Below are 25,736 nucleotides of genomic sequence, written 5' to 3'. Positions count from 1 at the left end.
CCGTGCCCTGGGCCCTCAGCAAGACCCAGGCAGGAGTCACCATGCAGGCCGTGCCCAGGGAAAGGGAGTTCCCTTCCTTTCATGGAGCTAATAGGCTGTTCGAAGCCTTAGTATCCTGAGGCAGGAGGGGTTAGGGGAAGCCAAGGTCAGCCCTCAGGAGCTCAGAGAAGCGCTCTGAGGAGGAATAGGGAAGCAGGCCTGGAGCCGAGGGTTGTGGAGGGAGCTCTGACTCACTGGGAAGGGGCAGGGGCAGGCCATGGAAAGCCTAGGGTTTCCGTGCCAAGAAGCAGAACTTTCTCCTGAGGCTCAAGAGTTGATAAACTTTTCTGTGGTGATGAAAGCCTTTCTTCAGAACCCATAGTCATTAGGTTCTGATTGGCTGTGAGTTGCAGAAGCTTAAACGAAACACTGATTATTTTCTCCATAACCCAGAGGTCCAGAAGTGAAGACTCCAGGACTGGTTTAGTAGTTTTCTCAGTGTCTTGAGCACCTCTGCCATGCTTTGCTTGTGGCTCTTGTCCTCATGATCACAAGAAGGCTGCTTCACCTCTGTCCTCACATTTGTATTCCAGGAAAGCAAGAAGAAAGGTGGGAAAATGCCCCGAGGACTCCTCAGCTCATGTCTCATTGCCCAGAATCCTGTCACTTCACTATCCTTAGCTCTGAGGTTACCCACGTATATTGCCACACTCCAAGCAAAGCCAGCGTTCTATTAAGATGCATAAATGGTGGGAGGAACATTGAGTGAACCACTATGTCTGTCACAGAGTCCCAATCATGAACTAGATCAAAAGGAACTGCTTTGGTTGGAGCAAGGCCCTGCCCACTCTGCCTCTTTTCCCACCTTTGTTTGTGCCCCCTTAGTACCTTTGTAGAACCCCGGGGTGCCTGGGAACTCAATTTGAAAACCATTGCTCTAGGCCAGAGGTCAGCAAACTTTCTGTAAAGAGCCAGACCATAAATATTTTAAGCTTTGAGGACCATGTGAGGGTTTTGTTGCACATTCTTCTTTGTAGTGGTTTGTGTATTTTTTAACCCTCTAAAAAAGTAAGAACACTTCTTAACTCAAGGGGCCAAACAAAAATAGGCCACGGGCCTGATTTGGCCCAAGGACCATAGTTATCCAACCCCAGCTCTAAGGGGTCGTGGGGCACAGAGTTTTTGGTACAGAGTGAAGGATGGGCAGCAGAGGCCAGAGCCCAGCTAGGAGGCAGTTATAGAAATGCAGTCACTGGACAAAACAATCTCAGTCAAGATCTCTTGGGACTCCAGCTTCCCAAAATATGCCTGAGAGCTGTCAGATCCTCTGGGGCCTCACTGAGACCTTGGGCACAGGCTGGCAGGACTGGGATCCCTGTCCTTCGGCTGGTCCTGGACGGTGCTCAGGAAGCGAGGAATGTCCTCTGGGCCCAGGGTGGGCACCCTCCAGGGTCCCACTCCCGTTGCCCACAATTCTCCGGAAGGCAGCTGTGTGCTGAGGGGTACAGTCTCCAGGATTTCCTCCCCCACCCGTTCTCTGCAATGAACAGACTCAGGCTCCCCTAAGCCCTCGTCCCACTGCTGGGCCCTGGACCAGCCTCCTGGCAGGTCTCTCTGCCTCCAGCCCTCCCTCCATGCCGAGTTATTGCTTCCCCCCCATCTTCACCCTGCTTGCTCTGGCCTGCCAGACAAAATGCAGACTCAGCCATGCTGCTCTCCCCTCCCCGCTGACCCCTCGGCTGCCCTCCTGGCTCCTTGTTTCCCTGTTCACTGCTCAGAGCATCTCCGGGACGGAGCCCACACCCTCCTCCATCCTGCAGGTCCCTGCACACCCACCTCCTCCATGCGGCCGCCTTTCATCTCTCCCTCCTTTGCCATCCTCCAATACTCACCGTCTGCACCGTGCACTTGGCATTTAGGTTCTGCTGTAGATTGTAGGATGAGTGAGATAACTTGTGGGAAGCAGCTAGCTCGGTGCTTGGCACAAGGCAGGTGCTCAGTAATTATGTCCTAGTGCAGGGTTTGTTTATTCATTTACCTAATGGGTGCAAATTGGGGGTCTGAGCTGTATATACACGTGCCTCTTAATCATGCCTGTTTCATGTGCGGACACTCTCCTGCCTTAGAAAGACACCTTGCCAGCTTGATTCACCTGCATGTTAGTTAATGAACCATTACACGATCCTGTCTTTAAAGAAAGGCCAAAGAGAAGAGCGAAAAATAAATGAAAGCACCAGTACACTGTGCACTGGGGGCCCATCCCAAAGCTTCAACGTTGTATGTTGTGCTGTCTGCCTGGTGTAATTAGCTCCCATGTTAGGGTCAGACACTCTAAAATGCAGCTCACGTCAACGGTGCTCTACTCAGTGATGTGAATCACTTTATGGCTCTGGTTCTGGCCTTCAAAGCAATGTTTTCCCATCATAGACATAGTAATCACGTGCTCTGTCTTTTGGCGGTGGCTTCGTGAGTGGGGGCTGGCTGGAAGGGGTGACCAGGCAGGACCCTGACTCCCTGCAGAGGCCAGGCCCCTCGGTCTGCAGAAGGCACAACTGGCCTTGGAGTATTTTATGAGCAAGTGTTAGCTGAGCTGCTGGGATACAGAAAAAGAGCTTAGGGAAGACTGAGAGCATAAGTCGTGGTCCCTACCTGTGGACCGGAGACATCCCTGGGATGCTGTGAGGCAGTCGAGCACAGTGGTAAGGGCCTGGCCTCTGGCTGCCTGATGAGTCCCAGTTCTACCACTTAGCTGTGTGATCTTAGGCGAGTCGCCTAATGTCTCTGCGCCTGGGCTTTCCCATTTGTAAAATGGAGGTATTCATAGTGGCTGTTGTGAGTCTTATATGAGTTGATATATGTAAAGCGCTCAGAACAGAGTCGAGTACATTATAGGTGTCAGCTCTTGTAGTGACAGAATCTCTCAAGAGAAGATCAAAGGGAAGATCAAAAACTGGGATTAAGCGTCTCAAAGAATCTCCTAGACCAGAGGTCGGCAAACTACCACCTTTGGGCCAAATCCAGTTCATTGTTTTCGTAAACTAAGTTTTATTGGAACACAGCCATGCCCATTCGTATACATATCAATGTACATGGATTATGGCTACATGGGTGTGTGAAGCTGTGGCTGCATTCATGCTACAACAGCAAAGGCGGGTCATTGCAACAGACATCATATGGGATGCACAGGGGCAAATATTTACCACCTGGCCCTTTACAGGAATAGTCTGCCGACCTTTGTTCTTGACGATAGCTCCTGTGAGGGGTCCAGGAGCCTGGTGATAAGTCCATGCTGGGGAGTCAGGAAACGTTTGGAAAGCGTTCTCCCATTCAGCATTGTCTGAGCCCGTGGCATGTGCCTGGCACACCGACAGGTGCTGGTGGTTCAGAGGCCGTGAGACCTGGCCCCTGCCCTCCAGGAAGTTCATGGTGTAGTGGAAGACCAGGTAAACAGATCAGTCGCAGTACAGCAGGTAAGTCCTGACACGGAGAGGCGAGGAAGGGCAATCAGGGAGCACTTGGACAAGAGCTCAAGGATGCGGAGACGTTGCTAGGGAAACTGCGGGTGGGGGAGGGGACTGTGCAAACCAGGGTCGTGAATGGGCCAATGTGAGGGGAGACCACACAGGTCCTGTGGTGGGAGGGCGGAGGGGAGCAGGTGCCGGGGGCCCCTCCTTGCGTACTGGGCTGGGAGAGGCGACATCGTTCTGTAGGGCAGGACTGGGGAGGGTAAGAGATGGGAGGGCGATTCCAGCCTGAGCAGATGGTGGTGATGGGTCATCAGGGAACATGGAGGCGAGCTTGCCTGCGCGGCGGGAAAACCAGAGGGGCTAAGGCTTCCCCACTCGCTGTAGGTTGCTCACTGTAGTATGTGTCTATGTAGCCAACAAGGATTTTTATCAGTAGGGTCTAGTATTTTTGTCGAAACTATCTGAGAGCCCCAAGCAGGAATGCTTTCCTCACTCTACTTGCATACCACCGGCGATGGGCTGCTCACTACCTCTGAATGCAGTCCTTTTCATTGTGGGACCGTTCTGACAGTCACAGAGTTGGGTCTCAGTGCCTTGTCATCTCCACGTTTGCCCTTGGAGCCAGCCAGGGTTACCGCTGCTTCTGCCTCTGCCCCTGAGTCTCTCTTCTCCGAGGTCAGTACCCCCAGTTCCTCCATCCCCTGTTTTCTAATAGGCCCCAACTGCTGCCTGCTAAGGGCCCACAAGCTCCCTCACCCACACTGTTGCACAGCCCAGACATGGGTCTGTTTTCCACCAGCCCTCAAAAACAAAAGTCTCATGCCATACGTTTACTTACGACTCTTCCACGATTCCCCCTTGTCTTTAGGACAAAGCCTAAATCCTTAGCATGACAGACAGCCCTTCCTAACCTGGCTCCTCCCACTTCTCTGGCGTCACCACCCTCTGCTTCCCTCTCAACCATACAACTCTAGATTGACTCACCCCACCGCTCTGCCCCAGCACCTGCTTCTCCCTCTGCCTGGGTCACTTTCCTTTCCTTCTCCATTTATCGGACCCCAGTCCATCTCCCAAACTTAGCCTGGGCTTCATTTCCTCCAGGAAGCCTCTTCCAGCCTCCTTCCAGCCAATGGCACCCGTCCTTCCTGTCCTGTCTGTCCACGCTCACGGCTTCTCGCCGTGAGGCCTGTGCCCAGGCCGAGGGCACTGCACAGGCGGTACGGGGCTCAGCCACAAGTGCAGCAGCAGTTTCCTTCCGAGGCACCTGAAGGCACCCTGGGGTGAGGCTCTGCTGGGCTGTTTGGTTTGGACAGAGGAAGCCTGCACCACTAGGAAAAACTATCCATGGGAATTCTCTACTCCCTGAGTGGCAGAATAGAAAACAAAGAAGCACTTGCAGCCTCCCTACTGGGAGACTGAAGATCTCTATCAGATTGAAACCAGCCTGAAACAGGCAAAAAGAGGCCCAGACGAGATGTTAGGGGAGGGGACTCTGTGTGTTCTGTCTTCACGAACGGCACTGTCACCCACCACCCAATTGCCCAAGCCGGGAAGCTGCAGGTCTTCCCAGACTCCCTCTCTCCCTCAGTCCCCACATCCATCCAGTCACAAAGCCCTAAAGACTGCAGGACCGTCTCTCTCTTGGCGTCTCCACTGTGTGGCCCTCTTGCATCTCTCACCTAACTGCCACTGAAGTCTCCAATCAGCCCCGCCGGCTCTGGCCTCTCTCCTGCCTTGTCAGTTTCCACACGAGCAGCCAGACCCATGTTCTTCTCCAACACCTAACTGTCCCCGTCACCCACTGTTTAAAACTCTCCTGCCGCTCCTCCCTCAGGATAAAGCCCAGCTCTTCGGGGCAGGGGAGGCTATGAGGCCCTTTGGACCTCGCTCCAGGCAGATGTCTCAAGTTCTGGACCTCCTGGAGCCACCACCTTGCACAGAAGGCCCAACCACATTGTCCCCCAGAATGAGTCAGCTGACGGCTATGCTCAGTTTGTGGATCTGCATTGCTAGACACTGACCACTCCAGAATGTTCCATGTCTGCCACAGCTCGGGCCTTGTGCACTAGACCCCTGCCTCTCCCGTCATCCCCTTCTGACCCGACAGTCTTCCAGAGCCTTCAGAACTCTCAGACCACCCCCCACCCCACCCCCGCCAATCACAGCAGCCTCCCCGCCTCCCCCCACCGTAGGCTAGCGTCTGTCACCTGGGGTTCTGGTTATCAGTTTACTGTTCTGTCTCCCCGCTCACCCAGGGCAGGGACCGGTGCCATGCTCACCATTGAAACCCTACCTCCTAGGCTGGCACGTGGTGTGAATGCTTAGTGAATATTTGCAGCAGGCAGGGCGAAAACAAGATAAAAGAATCTTGTCGAAAGCCCTTTCCTGGAACATTCATTTATTCGACAAATAAACAAACAAAGTGGATGGAGAAAAGCAGGCAGAGGAGAGGCTGAGGGAAGTGTCTGCAGGTCCCTGAGGACCGCATACCTCAGAGTCCACATGTGGCCTGAAAATCTGCCTCCAGTTCCGCGAGGATTTCTGTGCATTAAAGCATGAAGGAAGAGTCTCATCCTCTCACAGCTGGCCAGATGTGCCTGGTGTTGCCATGACAGCCTCCAGAATTGGCCAGATGTACCATGATCGTCTTTGGAAAACGTCAGGGGACCCCAGAGACTGTATGGCCCTAGAGAGAAAAAGCTGACACTCGAAAAGGTGGCATGGAAACACTCAGTTTGGATTGAGGGCTGTGTGAGGTGGTGTCGCGGGCGCTCTGGGCATGGCGACGTGAAGATCCTTGCTGTCTTCAAGGCCGTGGGAGTCTCTCCCGGCAGCCCCTGCCCTCTCCCTAACCCCTGCTCCCTCCCTAGGTGATCAAGCTGGCCTTCGAGGAGTTTGACCTGGAGAGGGGTTACGACACCCTGACGGTCGGGGACGGCGGTCAGGACGGAGACCAGAAGACGGTTCTCTACGTGTAAGTGAAGCGAAGCACGTGGTGGGCAGGGCAGGAGCTCGGGTACCTTGGCTGGGGGCGGGGGATGGGCTTGTCGAGTCCTGCTTGGTCCCCCTGACCCTACCCCCCGCCACCATGCTGTGACAAGGAAAGGTGTCCTGCAGCACTGTCGCAGCCACAATCCTTCCGTCTCCCTCTGCTCCTACCGAGGAAAACAGAGCACTGGGCCGGAGGCTCGCTAGGAAGTCACAGGGAAAGTGTACAGAAGGAACAGCCTCTCAGGGAGCAGGGGGAGTAGAGGTTTGCTGCGTGCGCCTGGAGCATTCCACTGGACTGCCTGCGTCTGTGCAGACCCTGCTTCTGCCCCCAGGAGTTTTTCCTCAAGGCCACGTACATGTGTGGTGGTCTCACTTCAGACAGAGACAATGGAAGTGTTTTGCTCATTTCCCTCCATGCTCATAACTGTCTGGGAAAAGGATGGTTTCAGGGAATGGGGACCACATTTTCTGAGGCCAGAAGGGCTGGTTTGACATGATCTAGTCACGGGAGAGGATGATGTCGGGCTGTCCTGGGCTCCATTACACTGGGTCTCAGCTCCTGGGGGCCATTTGGCTCCTCCTTCGCCCACCATGATTAGCCTGACACGAAAGCAGAAGAATGCTTCTGTTCAGGGTGTGTGGCCCAGCGTTAGAGAGGTAGACAGTCCTGACCTCATCCGCCTCCCCTGCCAAGAAGGAGGGGAGATTTCACATATGTGGGGCACCTACTATGTGCCCAGGCACTGTGATGGGAACTTTCACATCAGTTATCTCATTTAATTCCCACAGCAGCCCTGTGAGGAAGGTGCTATTATACCCATTTAACAGGTGGGAAAACTGAGGCCCAAAGGGTACAAAGATGGTTGGTGGCAGAGCCGGCACTTGAATTCATGTCTTTTGATTTCCATCAAGGACAGCATCCCATGCCACAGCCCCTCCCAACCACACTAACACCCTCTGGTCTTAATGCTAAATAAAAACTGGCCATTCTGTAATAGCTGGCTTGTCCAGGAGCTGTTCTGTTCTGAGTGCTTCTCATACCTTCCTCACATCTACCTGGAATATGCTATTAGGGCAGTTGAATAACATTCCCTACCATGTCAGGTGACATGGCTGGGACTTGGGATCTCTCAAGAGAAAGGAGTGGAATGTCAGCCTGAAGGGCATCCTCCCTGCTGCCTACTCTCCACGGTATTAATCAGGGTTCTCCAAAGAAACAACCAATAGGATGTGTATATAAAAAAAGGGATTTATGATAAGGAATCATTTTGTGTGGTAATGGGGACTGACAAGTCCCAAGATCCACAGGCTGAGTCAGCAAGCTGGGGACCCATGAGAGCTGATGATGTAGTTCTAGAGCAAAGGCCAGCAGGCTCAAGACCCAGAAAGAGCTGATGTTCAGTTCAAGTTCAGGGTGGGAAAAAAGCACTGCCCTAGCTGGAAGTCAGGCAGGCAGGAAGAACTCTCTTTTACTTGGGAGAGAGTCAGCCTTTTTGTTCTATTCAGTCCTTCAACTGATTGGATGAGACCCACCTTCATTGGGGAGGGCAATCTGTTTTACTCAGTCTTCCAATTTAAATGTTAATCTCATCCAGAAACACCCTCACAGAAACACCCAGAATTATGCTGGGTCAGACATCAGGGCACTTTGTGGCCCAGTCAGGTTGACACATGAATTACCCATCATACTCAACCCCTCCCTTCCTCTCTGTGCATCCCCATCACTCACCTGCCCTGGCATGCTGACCTGTGTGGTACATCAGCTCGATGTGTCCAAGAGGCCAGGATCCCAATCTGTCTCCCCCATGACCCCATGGTGCTCTGTCATAGAGAGAACCGCAGAACAGCAGAGCTGAAAAGACTCTGGGGGATCATACATTTCAACCCCTCATTTATATGGAGTGAAAAAGCTCAGAGAGGCTCGACCGTTTGCTCAAGGTCTCACAGCAAATGAATGGCAGATCCAGGGCTTGTACCCAGGTCTCTGGACCAGTCTAGTTTGAGTGAGATCCCAACAAGTTCTGTAGCGGCCCAGGGGCTCTCCCACCCCCCTCAGATCTCTTTAGGCGGACATCAATTTCAAAACTTCAGGGGAACACATGCAGAATCCTTGGGTTCCTTAGTTGTCATAATTGGGTCACACAGAGGAAGAGCAGAGGCCTTGGTCTTCACCCTTGCTCACCACCACCCTGGAATCCATCCTTACTCATTACAGAATGTCAGAGCCCCCAGCCCAGGGATGTCACACGCACCAGGCTGCCGTATCCCAGGTGGTCTCTCCCCACTCCACCGGCACGGTGCTCACAGAGTACCGATCCCCTCTCTGCAGCCAACTCAACAGCCCTCCTCAAGCTTTGAGACCCCGGGGTAGAGCAGAGATTAGGGTCCGTTAATCCCACCACCCCCTCACAACCCCCCACACCCCATCTGTGCTGACAGTTTGTCTGGTCCCAGCAGAAAAAGGAAGCCAGGTTTCTTCTAGGAGCCCCAGGCTGTGCCGTGGACTCTGACTCTGCCACTCCAGCAGGCTGACCTTGGGAAAGCCACTGCCCATTTTGCACCTCTGTCTTCTCATCTGTACAGTGGGGATAACACAACCTCTACCTCACTGGGCTACTGGGGACATTAAATAAGATCATGAAAGGGACATGGTCTGACTTGGGTAGGTGCCTGGTAAATGTGAGTTGAATCAGAATCCTCTCCATGCCTAAACTCTCTTCTTCAGAAAGAGCGTTGCCCAGGGTTGGGGCTGCACTTTAAGCCTCACTTCTCATGCTGGAGTGGAAAGAGGTGCCTCATTAAAAGGACTGGCTGGGTTCCGACTGGGGAAATGGGTTTCTGTCTGTGTCTTTTCTGCAATACAGTTCACACGAAAGACAGGAGGTTGCAAGGGTGTAGACACCCCCTTGATTAGATCTGGCTCCAGCCATCCCTCCCCTGTGCAAGTGAGGACACAGGCCTCTCTTCCAAGCCCTGGAGTCTGGGCAGGGGAGTCGTGGCTGAGATGCAAGCTCTGCCTGTGGCCGGAGGGGAAGTGGTCCTGAGTCTCCCAGCACGTGAGCACGTGCTGCCGGGCTCAGTGCCAGAAACACTGTGGGGCTCAGTACCTGCCCGAGTGGGCCTGGCACCTAGATATTCCTTTAGATGTCATCAGTCACACCGTCATTCTCTTGGGGTGCCACAGTGGGGTGCACGCCTCTGAATCTCTCTCTCCTGACAGTCTGACAGGTACGTCGGTCCCAGATCTCATTGTCAGCACCAACCATCAAATGTGGCTCCTCTTCCAGACCGACAGCAGTGGCAGCTCCCTGGGCTTCAAGGCTTCTTACGAAGGTAACTGCTGTTGGGGAGCCAATGAGTCAGATGCTTGGGGTGTGGTTTGGAGTCAACAAGCCCTGGGTTCGAATCCCGGCTCCGCCCTGCACTAGCTTCCTCTCCTTAGGCATGTTATTCAACTTCTCTGAGTCCCAGCCTCCTTCTTTGTCCAGTGGGTCTCCTGGGCTGTTTTGAGGATTACCTGGGATCAGTCACACACATCAGTTCCATCCTGGGTTCATACCTGGCTTATGTAGACCTTTGAAAAGCCCCATAAACTTTCTGAGCCTTGCTTATTTTATAAAATCTTTAGACTAGAGACAGTAGCTTCCCAAGCTACCCTCTTTGGGTGTCATAGTGATGAGTGACTATGTGCACAGGGCTAGGGACAGACACACACCGTTGGTGACCTGAGGAGGGTACAGACGCAGGTGACCTGCATCTCTTGGTGGGAACAGGCATTAAGGGAACGGCAAAGTCTGGGGTCCAAGAGATACCTTTACCATCACCCCTCCATGCACTGCTAAGCCTCCTGATGACGGCTAGGGCAGATCCCCACAGAAGGTGGAGCAGAGACCATCCCCCAAGCATTTGTGAAGGCCGTGTTAGGTGTCCGCCCCTAGACCAGCACTGTGGGAACAGATGCATCAGATCTAGGCCCTTGCTGCAAGGGGCCTGCGCTATCATGGTAAGACAGAGGAGAAGACAAACGAGCTCTTATTAAAGCAAGATAATTGCAGCAAACAGAACCAATGGGAGCACAGAGAAGGGGCAGCCGTCCTTTCTGGGGCGTCGGGAAAAGCTTTATCGAGAAAGGGAGCTTTAAGTCTTTAAAATGACTGGAGAGACAGGAGGCAGTGGAGGGGGAGGGAAAGCATCCTTCTCCACCCCATTCGGAGATGTGATCATTCTACACGGGACTATTTAGGGTCCAAAGGACTCTCACTCTGCTCAGTGTGACTCACACCCCCAGTGGACCAAAGGCTCTTCCTGTACCAGGACCTGGATTCTGTCACCAAACTGGGTACACAGGACATGTATTAGTGTCCTAGGGCTGCCCTAACAAAGCACCACAAACTGGATGGCTTCAACAACAGAAGTTTATTCTCTCACAGTTCTGGAGGCTAGAAGTCTGAACTCAAGGTGTCAGGAGGGCCACGCTCCCTCTGAGACTCTGGGTAGACTCCTTCCTTGCTTCTTTCTAGCTCCTGCTGGTGGCCAGCAATCCTTAGCTTATAGCTGCATCATTCTCATCTCTGCCTCTGTGGTCACACGTCCCCGTGTGTCTCTCTCCTCTTCTCATAGGACACCAGTCATGTTGGATTAAGGGCTCACCATCTTAACTTGAGTTCGTCTGCAAGGACCCTATTTCCAAATAAGGTCACATGCACAGGGACCAGGGGTGAGGATTCAGCACATCTTTCTGGAGAATACGATTCAACTCATAACGGGAGGCTAGCCCTTATTTCCTGCAGGAACACTGTCCAACCATGATATGCCCACTGGGGTAAGGATGATGGATGTACTGTTCGAAGAGTAGGAAACATGCATCTAAGTGAGACAGGACAGCAGACAGAGAACACCTATTGGGTGACAACGTGCTGAGTTCAAATCCTGGTTCTGTCACTTTCCAGCTCCATGGTGAGTCAGGGAGCCTGTCTGGGGCTCTGTTTCTTCATCTGTGAAATGGACATAACAATACACCGGGCACAGGGCTTCTGTGAAGATTAAGTTTAGATAAAGAATGTGAAAATTAAAATGTTGCAAATTACAAGGTGATTAGTGAGTAGTGAGTGAGTACACAGGTAGTTAAATGAATGGGCTCTTCTGGCACATCCTTATATATACGCAGCTGGGAGGCAATGGAAAGAGCCCCAGACGAGAAATCAGGAGACCTTGATTCAGGCCCAAGCCCTGGCTCTCACTACTCTGGAAATGGGAATGGGTTTAGACTCAAAAGGTTTCTAAGGTTTCCCCATTTCAGAACTTCTACGGATGTTCAGCAGTGAATGTTTCCAGAAGTGGGGAGGAATGATTCTGTGCCATCCACATTCCCTAATCTTTCCATATCTTATTCATGGCCTGGATAAGACAAAAGTCACATGAGCTTGAGAGGGATGATGGTACAGCAGTCAGCAAACAGCGTGCAGAAAGATCTGGATGGAGTGGAGTAAGTGGCTCGGTTACCAGGAGAAGATGAAGTGGGAATAAATATCAAGTCCTGTGTGAAGTTTCAAAAATATTAGCTACTAGAATTTATCCCAGGGAGTGAGTGTTGCTCTATTCTATTCCGATCAGACATCAGAGAGCTGGGCATAGACGTGGGGACCTCAGCTTGAGATGGATAAGGAGAGGACTTAAAGTCAAGCCCAATGAGCAAGGTTAACAGCCCCCTGAATGTTTATTCGGGGGAAAGTGGACTCGGGAGACTTGAGAGCTGTGTCCAAATATTTGAAGGGCTGTTCTGTGGGAAAGAGGAATTAGGCTTGTTTGGTGTGATTTCATTGGAAAAGAAAGGGACATATCGTTTGTTGAGAGCCTGTTATGTGCCAGAAGCTGTGTGCTCATTGTCTCAGGGTTTTCAAACTGTCACACAAAGACCTGGGCTACCCTCGGTGACCACCAAGGTGGTGGGATAGGGGATGCCCAGCAGGGAGGCCTCTGACCCTGCCTCCATCTCCTCCTGTAAACCTTCTTCTAAGAGGGGATTTGTAGCTAAGCACGAGTTTGAATAGTACCGCTTCATCTCATGCAGTGCTCACAGCTATGTGATGATGGCTGCTCTTCTGTAGAAGAGGAATCAGAGCCTCAGAGGGTAAGTGACCTGCCCAGGGCCACACAGAAATGTGGGACCTGGCAGAGTCAAGATTCGACGCTGGGTCTCTGTAGCTTGAAGGCCCATGATTTTCTCTTATACTGGGAGCCTCCCAACGTTACAGAATTTCAATTCCTTATCAAATCTTTATAGAAGCCGAAGCTTTGCCCCAGTCAAGTGGGCCATGAGCCCAGTCGAATAAGTCATGAGCCTGGGTTCCTTGTTACTAGAGATTGGGATTAGGTTGGCCATTTCACTCAGCCAGTATTGATTAAGCTCCCGTTATGTGACCAGAACGAGGCTAGGTACTGTGGCGACAATAGAAGACAACATAGACTTGGCCTAAAAACATACGCTGTGTGACTGCTGGTCACAGACTAGGTGTGGGCCGGACTTCTCCTCGGAACCGTGACAAAATAGGAAGAGAGAAGAGAGTCTGGACGTTTAGACCCCTCACTAACCCACAGGGGCTACACGGGTTCTGTGCATAGAGGCAGCAGCTTCTGTGAAGATAGAACAGACTCTGGAATTGGACCAGAGCTGGTGAATCCCAGCTTGGCCCCAGCTGTGTGACCTTAGGCAAGTTATACGGTCTCTCTGAACTTCAGCTTCCCCACTCATAAAGTGGAGGTAATAATGCCGACTATATGGCATCGCTGTGCAGTGTTATGAAATGAGATCACGAAGGCTCTTGGCACCGTGCCTGGCACAGAGGTGCTGTCCCCTGGGAGCTGAGAAAGTTCCGTGATGACCACTGCCCTCCACTCTGGGCTGTGCCCTCCTCTGCGGGCCACGTGGCTCCGTGCCTGTCCCCCAGGTGGCCCGTGGTTGCTCTGATAGCCCCAGTCCTGGGCCCCTGCCTCACCCTCACTCCCCAGACTGGCTGGGAAAGGAGGTGTTTCATGGTGGCCACTGTGTAAAGTGTGAAGGCAGACGTGGCAGAAGACAGACCCTGATCACCAAGGGCCTCAAGGCCTTGTAAGGAGTTAGCACTTTGTTCAGCAGGAAGAAGAGCCTGGGAAGGGTTAAATGTCAGGACGGGCCTGCCTTTCCCTTCTTGTCCTTCCACCTTTGACCTATGTTTGAGGGTGACACCCATGGGTCTCACACCTTCATTGCGAGATACCCTCTTCTGTGGAAGAAGTGGGTGGTCGAGTTCCCTGAGGCCCCGATATGACTGTGCCCTTTCCCATCTGCTCTGGGCTTCTCTTCCTGCAGCCTTCTAGGTCCCATCCACCCTCCTAGCTACTCCCCCTAAGCTCTTGCATGGCTCCCCACTGCCCCCTCAGCTCACGCACTTCTCAGGCTCTCAGCTTTCATCCTCTTTTTCTAGAACCTTCCACCGTTGATCACATCTACTCCCATGACTTCAACCTCAGCCTGAGCCCTGGTGACTTTCAGATCTACTCCCCACTTGCATGTCTAGCTGTGACACATCTTACATAGCTTCCCCCTCAGACATCTCAAGCCCACCCCGTCTGTCTTAGGCCTATTCTGGCTGCCATAACAAAATACCGTAGACTGGGATGCCTGAATAACAGGAATTTATTTTCTCACGATTCTGAAGGTTAGAAATTCAAGATGAGGGTTCTGGCTGATTTGGTTTCTGGTCCGGACTGGCTTCAGATGGCTGCCAGATGTCCTTCTGGCTTGCAGATGGCTGTCCTCTCACTGTGTCCTCACGTGACCTTTTCTTGGTGTGTGCACATGGAGGGAGAAGAAGAGTGCGAGTGCGTTGTCTGTTCTTATAAGGACACTAATCCTATCAGATCAGGGCCCCACCCTAGGACTTTGTTTAACCTTTATTACTTCCTTAGAGGCCCCATCTCCAAATATAGCCACCCTGGGGATTAGGACTTCAACATCTGAATCTGGGGGAGACACAAACGTTCAGTGCATTAACACCATCCCAAACCAAGCTCTCCATCTCCACCCCCACACCCCCTGCTCCCATGTCCCCATCCCAGTGAACAGCACCACCATCACTCAGCCTCATCTCCACTTCCTCCTCCCTCTCCCACCTCTGACTCAGTCCCCAGATTCTGCCAGTTCTCCCTCTGCGGCACCCCAGCTCCTCTGTCATTGACGTGGCTAGGCCCTCGTCACCTCTCACCTGATTACGACACAGTCCTCCTACCCAGCATCCCTGACTCCAGGCCCCTCCCCCAGCCCCACCCATCTGCCTCTTGCCTCTCAGTGATCTTCCTCGAATCCAAATCTGGCACAGTTCCCTGCTACTTAAAAAAAACACAAAACTTTAATGACAGCTTCTCACTGCTTTCAGGATAAAGCACAGTCATTCGTGTGGCATCCAAGGCCCCCAATGATGATAATTCCAAGCCAAATTCTGGCTCCTATGAACCCATTCTAGGCAGATTACAGTTTATTGATCTATCTGGTCCTACAGGGTGTAGCCCAGTGCCTGGCACAATCGGGCACCCTTCCTCTACATCCTCTTAATCCCCTTTTGTCCCACTTTACCACCTCCCGGCACTCAGGTGCCAAGAGCCCACATTCTTCACTGTCACCATAGACTCTGGGGTCAGACAAACCCACTTTATAATCGAGTTCTGCCATTGGCTCTGTGTGTGATCTTCAGCCAATCCCTCCACATCCCTGAGCCTGAGTTTTCTCATCTGTGAAGAAGGACTGATAAACATTCATCTCACAGGAGTCTTGCGAGGATTCCGTGCAGTGAAGCCTCCAGCGTGGGGCATGGCACACTCAGTTTAAAAGCCTGATCCCCTCCCCTGCTTCCCTAGTCCTGCAGCTCTTCTAACCCAAAGCTTCAGAATTATCTCCACCCCCATCTTAGCCCTTCTTTTAGCCCAGCTCCTGGGGAATTCCATGCAGGACAGACATCTTGGCTCAGGGATGGGAGGGTGGCCGGGATGCATGTGTTCCACAGGCGGCATGAGGCATTTGAAGGCAGAAACCCCCAGGCATACCTGGCCCCATCAGCATCAATACCCCATCTGCCCCCGTTCAGGTAGAGAAAACCTTCCTTAGGGCAGGCAGGTGACACTGCAGTATCATCACCGACCCCCTGCCCCCCACCCCCCGCCCATTAAAAGTTTGAGGTCCTGGGTGGGAAAAGTTGAGGGATTTATTTCCCAGAAATACTTCTCATTATGCTTGTCACAATCCCAGGTCAGGGTGGGGGAGGGGCCTCCAACTCTGTCAATATCTGAGTCTTTGGCACCTAGAAACTCAGGCCCCCTCCATGAGGGCAGCCAGCTGTAGGAAAGCATTCATATTTGCAATTGCTCTGCTTCCCAGCAGAATAAGAAATATTTAAGGAACAGGCAATTAGCACTTACCAGAAACATTATAAAATTACATACAACTTGCTAACAAGTTTTAGCATCAATCTCGGAGTCTCTCCACTTCCTGACTTGGAGCCTGGAATCTGGCAGCCTAATGCTAAATCTCGGAGGCCGGCCTAAGGGAGGAAGGAGCTGGGACCCTCACCCTGGAGATATGGAGAAGCAAGTCAGTAGCGATCATGCAGAAAGGATGCCCAGTAGTCCAGGGGACTCGTGTTGGAAATGAGGTCACCTGTGTATTCAACATCATCTAGGCCCCTATTGTGTGTTACAGACACTGTTCAGACCACAAGGGGATACAAGGATAACAAGACAATCTGTGCCTTCACCCAGGTCTTAGTCTGTCTTCATTAGAGTCCAGGAAGTATGAGAAAATGGGGAAATATCAAGGAGGGGCAGCTAACCTTACTTGAGGGCATCAGGGAAGGCTCCCTGGAGGAGCTGGTGTCTGAAGCTAAGACTCGTTTATAAGATGGAAAGGAGTTGGCCAACATCCCAGAGAGAACAGGTTGACTTAGAAAGCCTGATCCCCTAGGGTTGCCTAGGGTTGAAGCTAAAACTTCCACAGAATAAAGTTTGAGAGCAAGTAGGGGGAAGATGACCAAGTCTAGCCTTCTGCAGGCGGTGCCTGCATCCCCTTCTCCAGAGCTGAACTCTGGTGGTGGCACCAGGAGGCCTCCTGAAACAGATGGTGTTAGAGCTGAGCTTGAAAGGAGACCAAGGGCAGCAGCCCAGCATCCTGACTCTGCTCCTTTTTGGACCCTGCCTTTCCTCCAATCAGAGCGTTAAGCACATGGCCATTTGCAGCCTCCAGTCTGCAATTTTCAGGACCTCTGTCTCTTCTTACTTTATCCCCATAAGCTCAGAGGCCCAAACTTTCCAACTTCAACCAGGAATGACACCAGGCATGTTCCTAAGATGTTCACTGAGTCTCCATGATACCCTTAAAGCTTCCTCAGGCACTGGGACCTAGAGGTTTGCTAGATACAGGCAGCAGCTGGACCCACGCTACGCACGAGTCTTTCTTGGCCCCCCGGGAGGCCAGGCGTGCTAAGCAGTGAGGGGTGCTGCACCTTTAAAAGTTGGCAGGAAGTCATCTGTCAATGACATATACTCTTTACATACATGGGCTTTTGCAAACGGCAAGCTCCAGTTTGGAGCTGATACAGACAGCCTGGGGGCAACCTGGGTGTTCTACATGTCTGTCTTCACCCCATATTCACCATATTCACCCCTGTTTCCCAACCTCCTTCAGTCTGTGACACACCCATGACAGTGTGGTGGAGGAAAGGGACGGGAGGGAGGAAAGAGATGGGAGGGACGAATGTCACCCACTTCCTCCACCCACATCTCCATCCCATTCATGACAATTGTGTGCAGAGAACGATGCACAGGTTCCCAGAGATACACGTACAGCTGCCCTCTGTCTCCTGCCTGCTTGTGCCCTTCCCATCATCAGTAGAAACGTACAGTGGGATGTGGTTCCCAGGAAATCCATGAGATCCGGGCATGCCCAGAGGTCGTCTTAACGCACCGAAGATGTCCTGGTCACTCATTAGGAGTCTGTGCTGGTTGAACAATTGGTCTGGAGGGCTCAGAATGCCCATAAGGCACTGCGCTTGGTTCTGGAGGTACAAAGAGCAGTAGGGGTGGGACCCCCGTCTGTAAGGAGCTGATCCCGGCTCTTCACGGTCTCCCAGACCATCTCTCCAGCCTCATCTCCTTTCATCATCACATCCTGCCACATTGAACTTCTAACTGTTCTCCAGAATTAAAAGAAATAAATAAATAATTGTCCAAGGGGGCTGGGAGTGAAAGAGAGAGAGAGAGAGCGCCTAAGGCTGCCTGGGTGACTCAAGGGTACAGCCCCAAGGAAGCACTTGAGCTGACACTGAGAGATGATTCTTTGTCTAGTTGACAAGTGGAGGAGGGTGTTTATTAGGAAGAAAGGACAGCAGGTACCAAGTTAGAGCCACGTGAGAGCTGGCTGGGCTCTGCCAACAATGGGCCAATAATGACCTTGAGGAAACACCTCCTGGTTCCTGGTTACGTGCCACGTGCTGGACATTTCGACAGTTGTCTTATATACATAAACTCATTTAATCCTGAAAACAGCCCTGCAAGGTTGCTGTTCTTGTTACCATTTCTGTATTACAAGTGACAAAACTAAGACTCAGAGAGGATATGAAAGGTACCCAAGGTCTACTACTTAGTGTCAGAGCCAGGATACAGATCCGGGACTTGCTCAGAGTCCTCACCTTCGCGCTATTTTGCCCCCTGCCCGTGGCTCCGTTTTGTGGTGAACCTCAAGGTCGGACATGGACAAATAGGAGGCTGGGGCGGGAGGGGGCAGGCAAAGGTCCTGCCACGCCAAGGAGTTGGGGTTTTCATCTGTGGATTTTAGGGAAGCCATGGAAGAATCAACGAGCAGGGCACACTAATGATCAGATGTTTGTTCCCGAGTGATCTCGTGCTGCTTTGCAGAATATGACAGAGTAGAGGGAAGGGGCAGGGGAACGGCTCTTGCCTAACGCCATGCCCAGGTGAGGAATTGAGACGGGTGGACTTGGGCGGTGAGGGGAAGAATGGAGAGCAGAGGGTGCAGGGATGTCCCGGAGGAGGAACCGCCAGGAGGTGGTTAGCGAGGGCCGTGACGGGGAGGGGAGGGCAGAACCCAGGCTGATTCCTGTGTCTGCCTGGACAGCCTCCAAGAAGCCTCTTGCCTCCCCCAGCCCCAGCCCGAGACCGGAGCTGCCTCCCCTTCGCCCCCAGAGGTTGTGTGGTCAGGTACACACCCAGTCCCGGCCCGCATCATTTACTCTGTAACTATCTCTAGAGCCACCTGACTGTGAGTTGTCCAAGGGCAGGGGCCCTGTGTCAGGCAGCTCTGTATCATTAGCACTGAGCGTGGCATTTGACACACTCCCCGTGCAACACATATCAGCTGTGCTCACACACTGAGCAGCGTGCTGCCTGTGCTCCAGACGCTGTGCTCAGTGATCAACAACACATAACTGACGCCTGCCTCCATAGGGCTTCCCTTCCAGTGCGTGGGGAGATGAGAAACGAGGAAGCCACCTGGCAGCCAGCAGGGCGCCAGTGGGGGCTGAGATGGTGAACCAAGTTGTCCCTGATGCCCCAACAGACAGTAGGCTCCAGGAGAGTGGAGATTTTTGCCCTTTTTTCCACCGCTATACGTGCAATGTCTAGAACAGGAGCTAATGAAATGAATAGAGGAATACTTACAATCGGTGCTACAAAGAAAAAGACCAGGGTGCCAAGAGAGCAAAGGAAAAGGGAAACATCTAAGAAGAGAGGTCAGGGAAAGCACCTTGAGGAGGTGACGTCTTAAGCTAAAGTCTGGGGCGTGAGCAGTCGGCCATGTGACATTGGGGAGGAGAGGAAGCTGCAGCCCGGGCTGAGGGAGCAGTGAATCAGTGAAGGAACAAATGAAGTCCCACCCGGTTGGAAAGGCAGCAAATCGTAGCCCATGGTCAGACCCTCCTCTCCCTCTACACGGCGCTGCTCTTCTTGGAGCACATCCAGTGGTGAGTTTATACAGACACGAGAAGCAGTTCCTTCTCTACAGACATTGTCATAAAAGAGGATTCCAATTTGGTATCACAAATTGAAGAACCTGGGGAGAAGACAGCAAGGTTGATCACAGACGATAGGAATAAAGCAGCGGAGAAAGGGGAAAGAGAATATGCAGAGCCCAGTCGCGATGGAATTCTGAGGGTCTTTGAAGCACGCATCTTGTGTTCGCCTTGCTTCTGGTCAGCAGAAGGAGGGAGAGGGAAAGATGAACACTTATAGAGGGGAATTCTGTTAGGCCAGATAACAGGAAGCTGCACGCGTGATTTCCTCCAAGTCAGAATTTGGCTTATGGATTTGCAGTTCTGGGTGGCCAGGAGGGTCAAGGTCACATGCCTTTTCAGGCAGGGCTGTGGAGCCCAGGGAGTCCCCTTGCAGGAGGGCAAGGGGACTTGGTTCCCGTGTGTCCCCAGCAGGGGTTGGCGCTGAGCTTGGAGGGAAGATCCAGACCAGGACAAGGGTGTCTGAGGGCCAGCCCGCAGCCCCGCTGGCTTCCTGAAAGGCGCTCTCAAACTCTCGAACCATCCTGCTCTGTTCTTTTTTTGTGTGTGGTACACAGGCCTCTCACTGTTGTGGCCTCTCCCGTTGCGGAGCATAGGCTCCGGATGCGCAGGCTCAGCGGCCATGGCTCACGGGCCCAGCCGCTCCGCGGCATGTGGGATCTTCCCAGACCGGGGCACGAACCTGTGTCCCCTGCATCGGCAGGCGGACTCTCAACCACCGCGCCACCAGGGAAGCCCAATCCTGCTCTGTTCTTCCTCTCCCCCGACCTGGTCCTGATTCCATGGTCTGCACATGCTGCTCTCCAACGCCTTGGCCCTCTTTGCCAAGTGCACCCTTAAACCTGACTTCCCCGAGGTCACCCCTACCCAGGAGCCCTCTCCAGCACTAGCAGCTCCTGTCCACAGGCCCCGTGAGCTTCACATTTGAGCCGTGGGCTCGTGCGCTCGCTCTCCATTGCTGTTCCACCTATGTGCAAAACCTTCCCTTTGACCTAGACTGTCTCCACCTCTGCCACTCGCTACCCTCCTCATGGATGTCACCAGCCTCTTCCTCTCCACTCTGGGTCTCACCATCACCTTGCCTCTCGTTTCTCAGCCTTCTCCCATCCTGTCAGTGCGGACCTTGCTCTCTGGCACCTCTGAAGCCTTCACTCCACCCACCTGCTCTGGGGCCCCTTGTCCCTTCCGCACCCCCACAGGTTCCTCCCTCTACTCCATTCACCATCCTTCTCTTGGCCTCTACATCCCCATCCCCTCCCCCGCTCCTCCTCTGTTCACTTCCTTCCTCCTTCAGCCTGAGACCCTTGCATCACACATCAGCCATTCCTTGAACAGTATCCTTGGCTCCCTGCCCACCGCCCTGCCGTTTTTCCACATGCACGTGAACCAGGTTCTGAGGGATCTGGGACAAGCCACACAGCCCTGCTCGGTGGCAGCACCCCTGTGAAAGAGCTGTCTCCACCCTCCGTGGAACCCAGGGTGCATGGCAGTCCTTCCAGCCATGATTCCTCTTCTCCAGGTGACTGTTGCAGACGTTCTTGTCAACGTCACATCCTTCTCCCCACAACCCGTCCCTCACCTTCAGCAAACATCATGACACTTCGTCCTGCTCCACTAGGAAAGTAGAGCCTGTGTCATCACAAGATCTGCTTCAACCTCCCGCCCTCCTACCTGAAAGCTCGCTGTGATCACCTCTTCCCTCTGCCCCGCATCACGAGGGAAGGGGAGCTTCCTGGTCCCTAAGGTGAGCCCCCCAGCGTGCGCTGGGCCCCAGGCTCCTGCTTCTCCATAGCCTCGTGCTGTCACTGCCCATTTCAGCTAACCAGTGTCTCTCATTCAGTTATATCCATTCATATTCTCTCTCTCTCTCTCTCTGCCCTCCCCTAGCATTTAATTATGGTCAAGTTTCTTCGACCTTAAAAAGCCTTTTCAGCTGCCCCCTCAAGGCCATATTCCTCATTAGTTGCCGCCTGAATTCTCCCTATTGCTTCACCTCCAAGAAATGCCTTCTTTATGAGTCATCTACTCTTCCCGGATCGTCTTCCTCTTCTCCCGTCGGTGCCCGGCCGGCCCCGTCATCACACTCAGTCTCCTGCCAGTATGCAGTGAGCTCCTTTCACTGACCTGCTTTCCAGTCCTTTCTACACTTCCCTGCCACGTTCGATGCTGTTGGTCTCCTTCCTGAAACTCATTCTCCTCTAAGCTTCCGGGGCTCCGCTCCCTGCAGGATCTCAGACTAGCCTTCTGCTGGTCCCTGCGGTGTCCCTAGCTGTTCTGTCTGGACTGATGTCTCCCCTTGGGTGGTCTCATTCTTCTCATGACCCTCTATGAGCTGAATCCAAATTCTGTATTTCTAGACCAGATTTTCCTCGTGGGCATAAGACCCACGTAGCCCCTTTCTACTAGGTTTGTCCCCGTGGAGGTGCCAAGTGACCCTCCAGCCCTGCTCCCTCCACATCTGGTGAAGATGAAAGCAACCCAGTACCCAGGCCAAGCCCTGCAGTCATCGTAGCCCCTGCCTCCCCGTTATCCCCTGTCTGCTCAATCGCAGTGTGGCCTGTGGCTTCTTCCTGCTTTAGACCTCCCAAGTCTTTCTGCCTCTCCCCATCCCCTCTGCCTGTGCCCAGTCCAGGATGCTGTCCAAACAGCTCCCATGGGCTTCCCTGGTGGAGCAGTGGTTGAGAGTCCGCCTGCCAATGCAGGGGACACAGGTTCATGCCCCAGTCCAGGAAGATCCCACATGCCGCGGAACGGCTGCGCTCGTGAGCCATGGCCGCTGAGCCTGCGCGTCCAGAGCCTGTGCTCCGCAACGGGAAAGGCCACAACAGTGAGAGGCCCGCGTACCGCAAAAAACAAAACAAAACAAAAAAAAACAGCTCCCAGATCATTGGAAGCCTCCCTCTAGAACGGAACCTCCATGGCGGCAGGGCCTGTGTCTGCCTTGTTCTCTGTCTCACCCACAGTACCCAGCACAGTGGCTCATGCTAAGGAGACACTCAAATGTTTGTTGAATGAATGAACGATCTCCCTGCCTCCAGAATTGCTGCCCCCAGACGGTTCTCCAGGCAGCAGTCAGGGTGACCTTTTAAAATCCACACTATGAAATGCCAAGTGGAATGAAACCCTTTCCTGAGCCCGCGTTGCCTACACTCTGAAGTCCAGTCTCGTTAGCAGGTCGAACAGGCCCTTTTGTGGGTTGGCCCTGCCTGCCTCTTCCAGCCTCATCTCTCATCACCTGGTGGAAAGTACTCATGCTTGTGGAAAGGCAATGTGGCATGGTGGTGAAGAGCCCTGGAACCATACCATCTGGGTTTGGACCTCAGATTCACCATTTCCTGGCTCTGTGACCTTGGATAATTACATCACCTCCCTGTGCCTCAGTCTCCTCACCTTTAAAATGGAGATAGTAGTACCTAGGTCACAGTGTACTGTAAGGATGAAATGATGCACTATGTAAAGTTCTCAGAGCAGCTGCCAGCACACAGTCAGCGCTAGAGTGATTAGTTCTGTAACTAAAAGTTCGTTATGATCGTAACGATTAGTTAGTTATCATCACTGCTATCACTGCAGTCCTGCAAACAGCCTCTGAGGCTCTGCATGGGCTCCTCCCCCACCTGAAGGGTCCTTCCTCTCCTCTCCCTCCCACTAATGCCTTTCTCTTCTTCCCAGCTTTACTGAGATGTAATTAACGTATAACATTGTGTAAATTTAAGGTGTACAACGTGTTGATTTGATATATGTATATATTGTGAAATGATTACCACAGTAAGGTTCGTTAACACACCCATCACCTCACCTTACAGTTTGTGTGTGTGTATGTGTTGAGAACTTTTAAGACCTACCCTCTTAGCAACTTCCAAATATACAATACACTGTCGTTAACCGGAGTCACCATGCTGTACATCATATCCCCCTGACTTATTCATCTTATAACTGGAACTTTGTATCCTTTTACCACCTGCATCTATTTCCCCCACCGCACTCTTGTCAACCACCGTTCTACTCTCTGTTTCTATGAGTTCATTTTTTTTAGATTCCACATATAAGTGAGATCATACGGTATTTGTCTTTCTCTGTACAACTTATTTCACTTAGCATAATGCCCTCAAGTTTCACCCATGTCACAAATGGCAGGATTTCCTTCTTGTTTGTGGCTGAGAAATATTCCATTGTATGTGTGTGCCACGTTTTCTTTACCTGTCCATCCATCAGTGGACACGTAAGTTGTTTCCATGGCTTGGCTGTTAGTAAATAATGCTGCAATGAATCCCACATACTCCTTTCACCTGTTGGCTCCTACACAGGCTTCAGGCCTCAGCTTAAACATCCTCCAAGAAGGCCTCCTCCAGGAAGCCTTCCCTGATGCCAGGGTTGGGATTGGGCTGAGATGAGAAAGACATTCACCTTGGGCATAATTTTAAGGGAGGCACCAAAGAACTCAGTAATTAAATAATATTTTAATGTAGTATTTTTTAAAAACCAAGATTAATGCAAAATATCCATGATAAAAAAATAGCATTTCAATAATGACAGGCTCTGATGGCCAGGACTAGGGTGGGACAAGTGAGGTGAGCTGTGCAAGTGCTGGGTCGGATCTGGTCTTTTTATTAAGTTCTGGTGTTTTTCTTCATGTTGGATTTGATTTATAGGCATCAATTTTGATTTTCTGAAAACATAATATTGCACTAAGATCGTATTTGTCTAGATGGCTGAGTTTCTGTGCTCCCTACAGTTTTGTGTGCAAGGTTAGTGCATCACTCCCCGCACCCTGTTTCCAGCCCCACCCTCCAAGTTTGAGTTGTGTTGCTCCTCCTGGGCGCATCCATGGCACAAACGGCCCTGTGTCGTAAATACTCGCTTCCTTGTCAGGACTGTTCAGTCCTTGAGACCAGAGCCCACGTCCAGGTCTCAAGTGTCTGGCACAGGGACTGGCACACAGTAGGTGCTCGTTATATGCTTCCGCTCGCACTGACGGCAGGAGAAACCGGATGGGTGTGGAAACAGCCCGGCCTGCACAGTGGAGAGGCCTGGGCAGCTTCTTCCTCCCGCTTAGGACGCTTGTCCTCTGGAGCTGGTCACACCTTCAGGGCACCTGCTGTGGTCTACGATGCAGGCAGGTGGACCCCGCATTTACATCTTCTACAGCATGCTGGGGCCTCACCAGGACACCTTAAACCTGGGTCCTGTCCCAGGCAGGGAGCCCCAGCTCTGTCTTCAAACACTGGGTACCTTCCTCCAGGTCTCAGGATGTCCGCAGTGACAGGCCTCACGCCCCAGAGAGAGCGTGTTTGGGGACACCAGAAGAAAGAGGGCCTCGCTGCTCACTCCTGCAGACTGACTTGTCCCGGGGCCCGTCTTCCGTTCCTCCGATCCCCTGGGGCTCTGGGATCTGGAGCCAAGGGGCCACCTTCCTGGGAATGCCTCAGTGGCTGCCCTCCCCCAGCCCTGGCAGGAGAAGAGCCAGCCTCAGAGGAGGGTTGAGGTGTGCTTTCAGGTTGTGTGTAGAGGGACAGGCCAGGGGCACGTGTGAGATGAGAGGCAGGTGAGCTGACCCGCCCTTGAGTTCTCAGCCCTGGTGTCTGCTCACACGGACCCCTCTTCTCCCCCGAACACAAGGACTCTTGCTGTTTGACTTAGATCTCTCTCTCTCTTTCACACACACACACACAATCCCAGCCAAAGAATGCCTTGTTCTGCCAGTAGTAGGGAACCATGAGTGTGACAGTCAACAGCCCATCCATATAAGGTGGCAGTACTCGGGGCTCACCTGACCAGCCCACAGGGCCCAACAGCTGTGGTAAGAAAGCTTTTGCAGAATCACCCGTGTCGGGGCCATGCACAGCAACTTCGGGGACTATGGCTCCTGGCAGCCCATAATGGTGCCTACGGAAAGCGTAGGGTCCCTTTGGCCTGACAGTCCTGGGAAGGTGTCCAAAAACTTCCCCTTACTCCAGCCACCTCTCTCCCGAATCATAGGACTCCTGCCGTCCTCACCTCACCATCTGTCACATCAGCCATGCCTCGCGTCCTTCCTGCAGGGTGCCTTCCTCTCTGGGAGCAGAGCTCCTCCCCCGCCCTCTCTCCTGCTTCTTCCTCCCCGCCTCCCTGCCCTTCATCTCTCACAGCACCAAGCACGGGGCTGGTGGAGGTGGGGGCAGCTCTGGGGGAAACTCCAGGGACTTGGCCAGGACAGACTCCTTTCCTGGAACGTCGGGGTCCTGATTGACTCTGCCACGAGGCAGCCAGC

At 52.7% G+C, this 25,736-nt stretch overlaps 1 protein-coding gene across 1 annotated transcript in view; it reads left to right on the top strand.

The window, feature by feature from the left end:
- Positions 1–25,736, top strand: part of CSMD2 (CUB and Sushi multiple domains 2) — a 661,886-nt gene that overhangs the window by 357,550 nt on the left and 278,600 nt on the right. The window contains exons 11-12 of the mRNA XM_065872671.1: positions 6,317–6,420; positions 9,658–9,770. Of these exons, the coding sequence (XP_065728743.1) occupies positions 6,317–6,420; positions 9,658–9,770 (217 nt within the window). The remainder of the gene's footprint in view (positions 1–6,316; positions 6,421–9,657; positions 9,771–25,736) is intronic.

Source organism: Phocoena phocoena, chromosome 1 (assembly GCF_963924675.1).
Source record: "Phocoena phocoena chromosome 1, mPhoPho1.1, whole genome shotgun sequence".
Taxonomy (NCBI): domain Eukaryota; kingdom Metazoa; phylum Chordata; class Mammalia; order Artiodactyla; family Phocoenidae; genus Phocoena; species Phocoena phocoena.
This window is presented reverse-complemented; position numbering and strand designations above follow the sequence as displayed.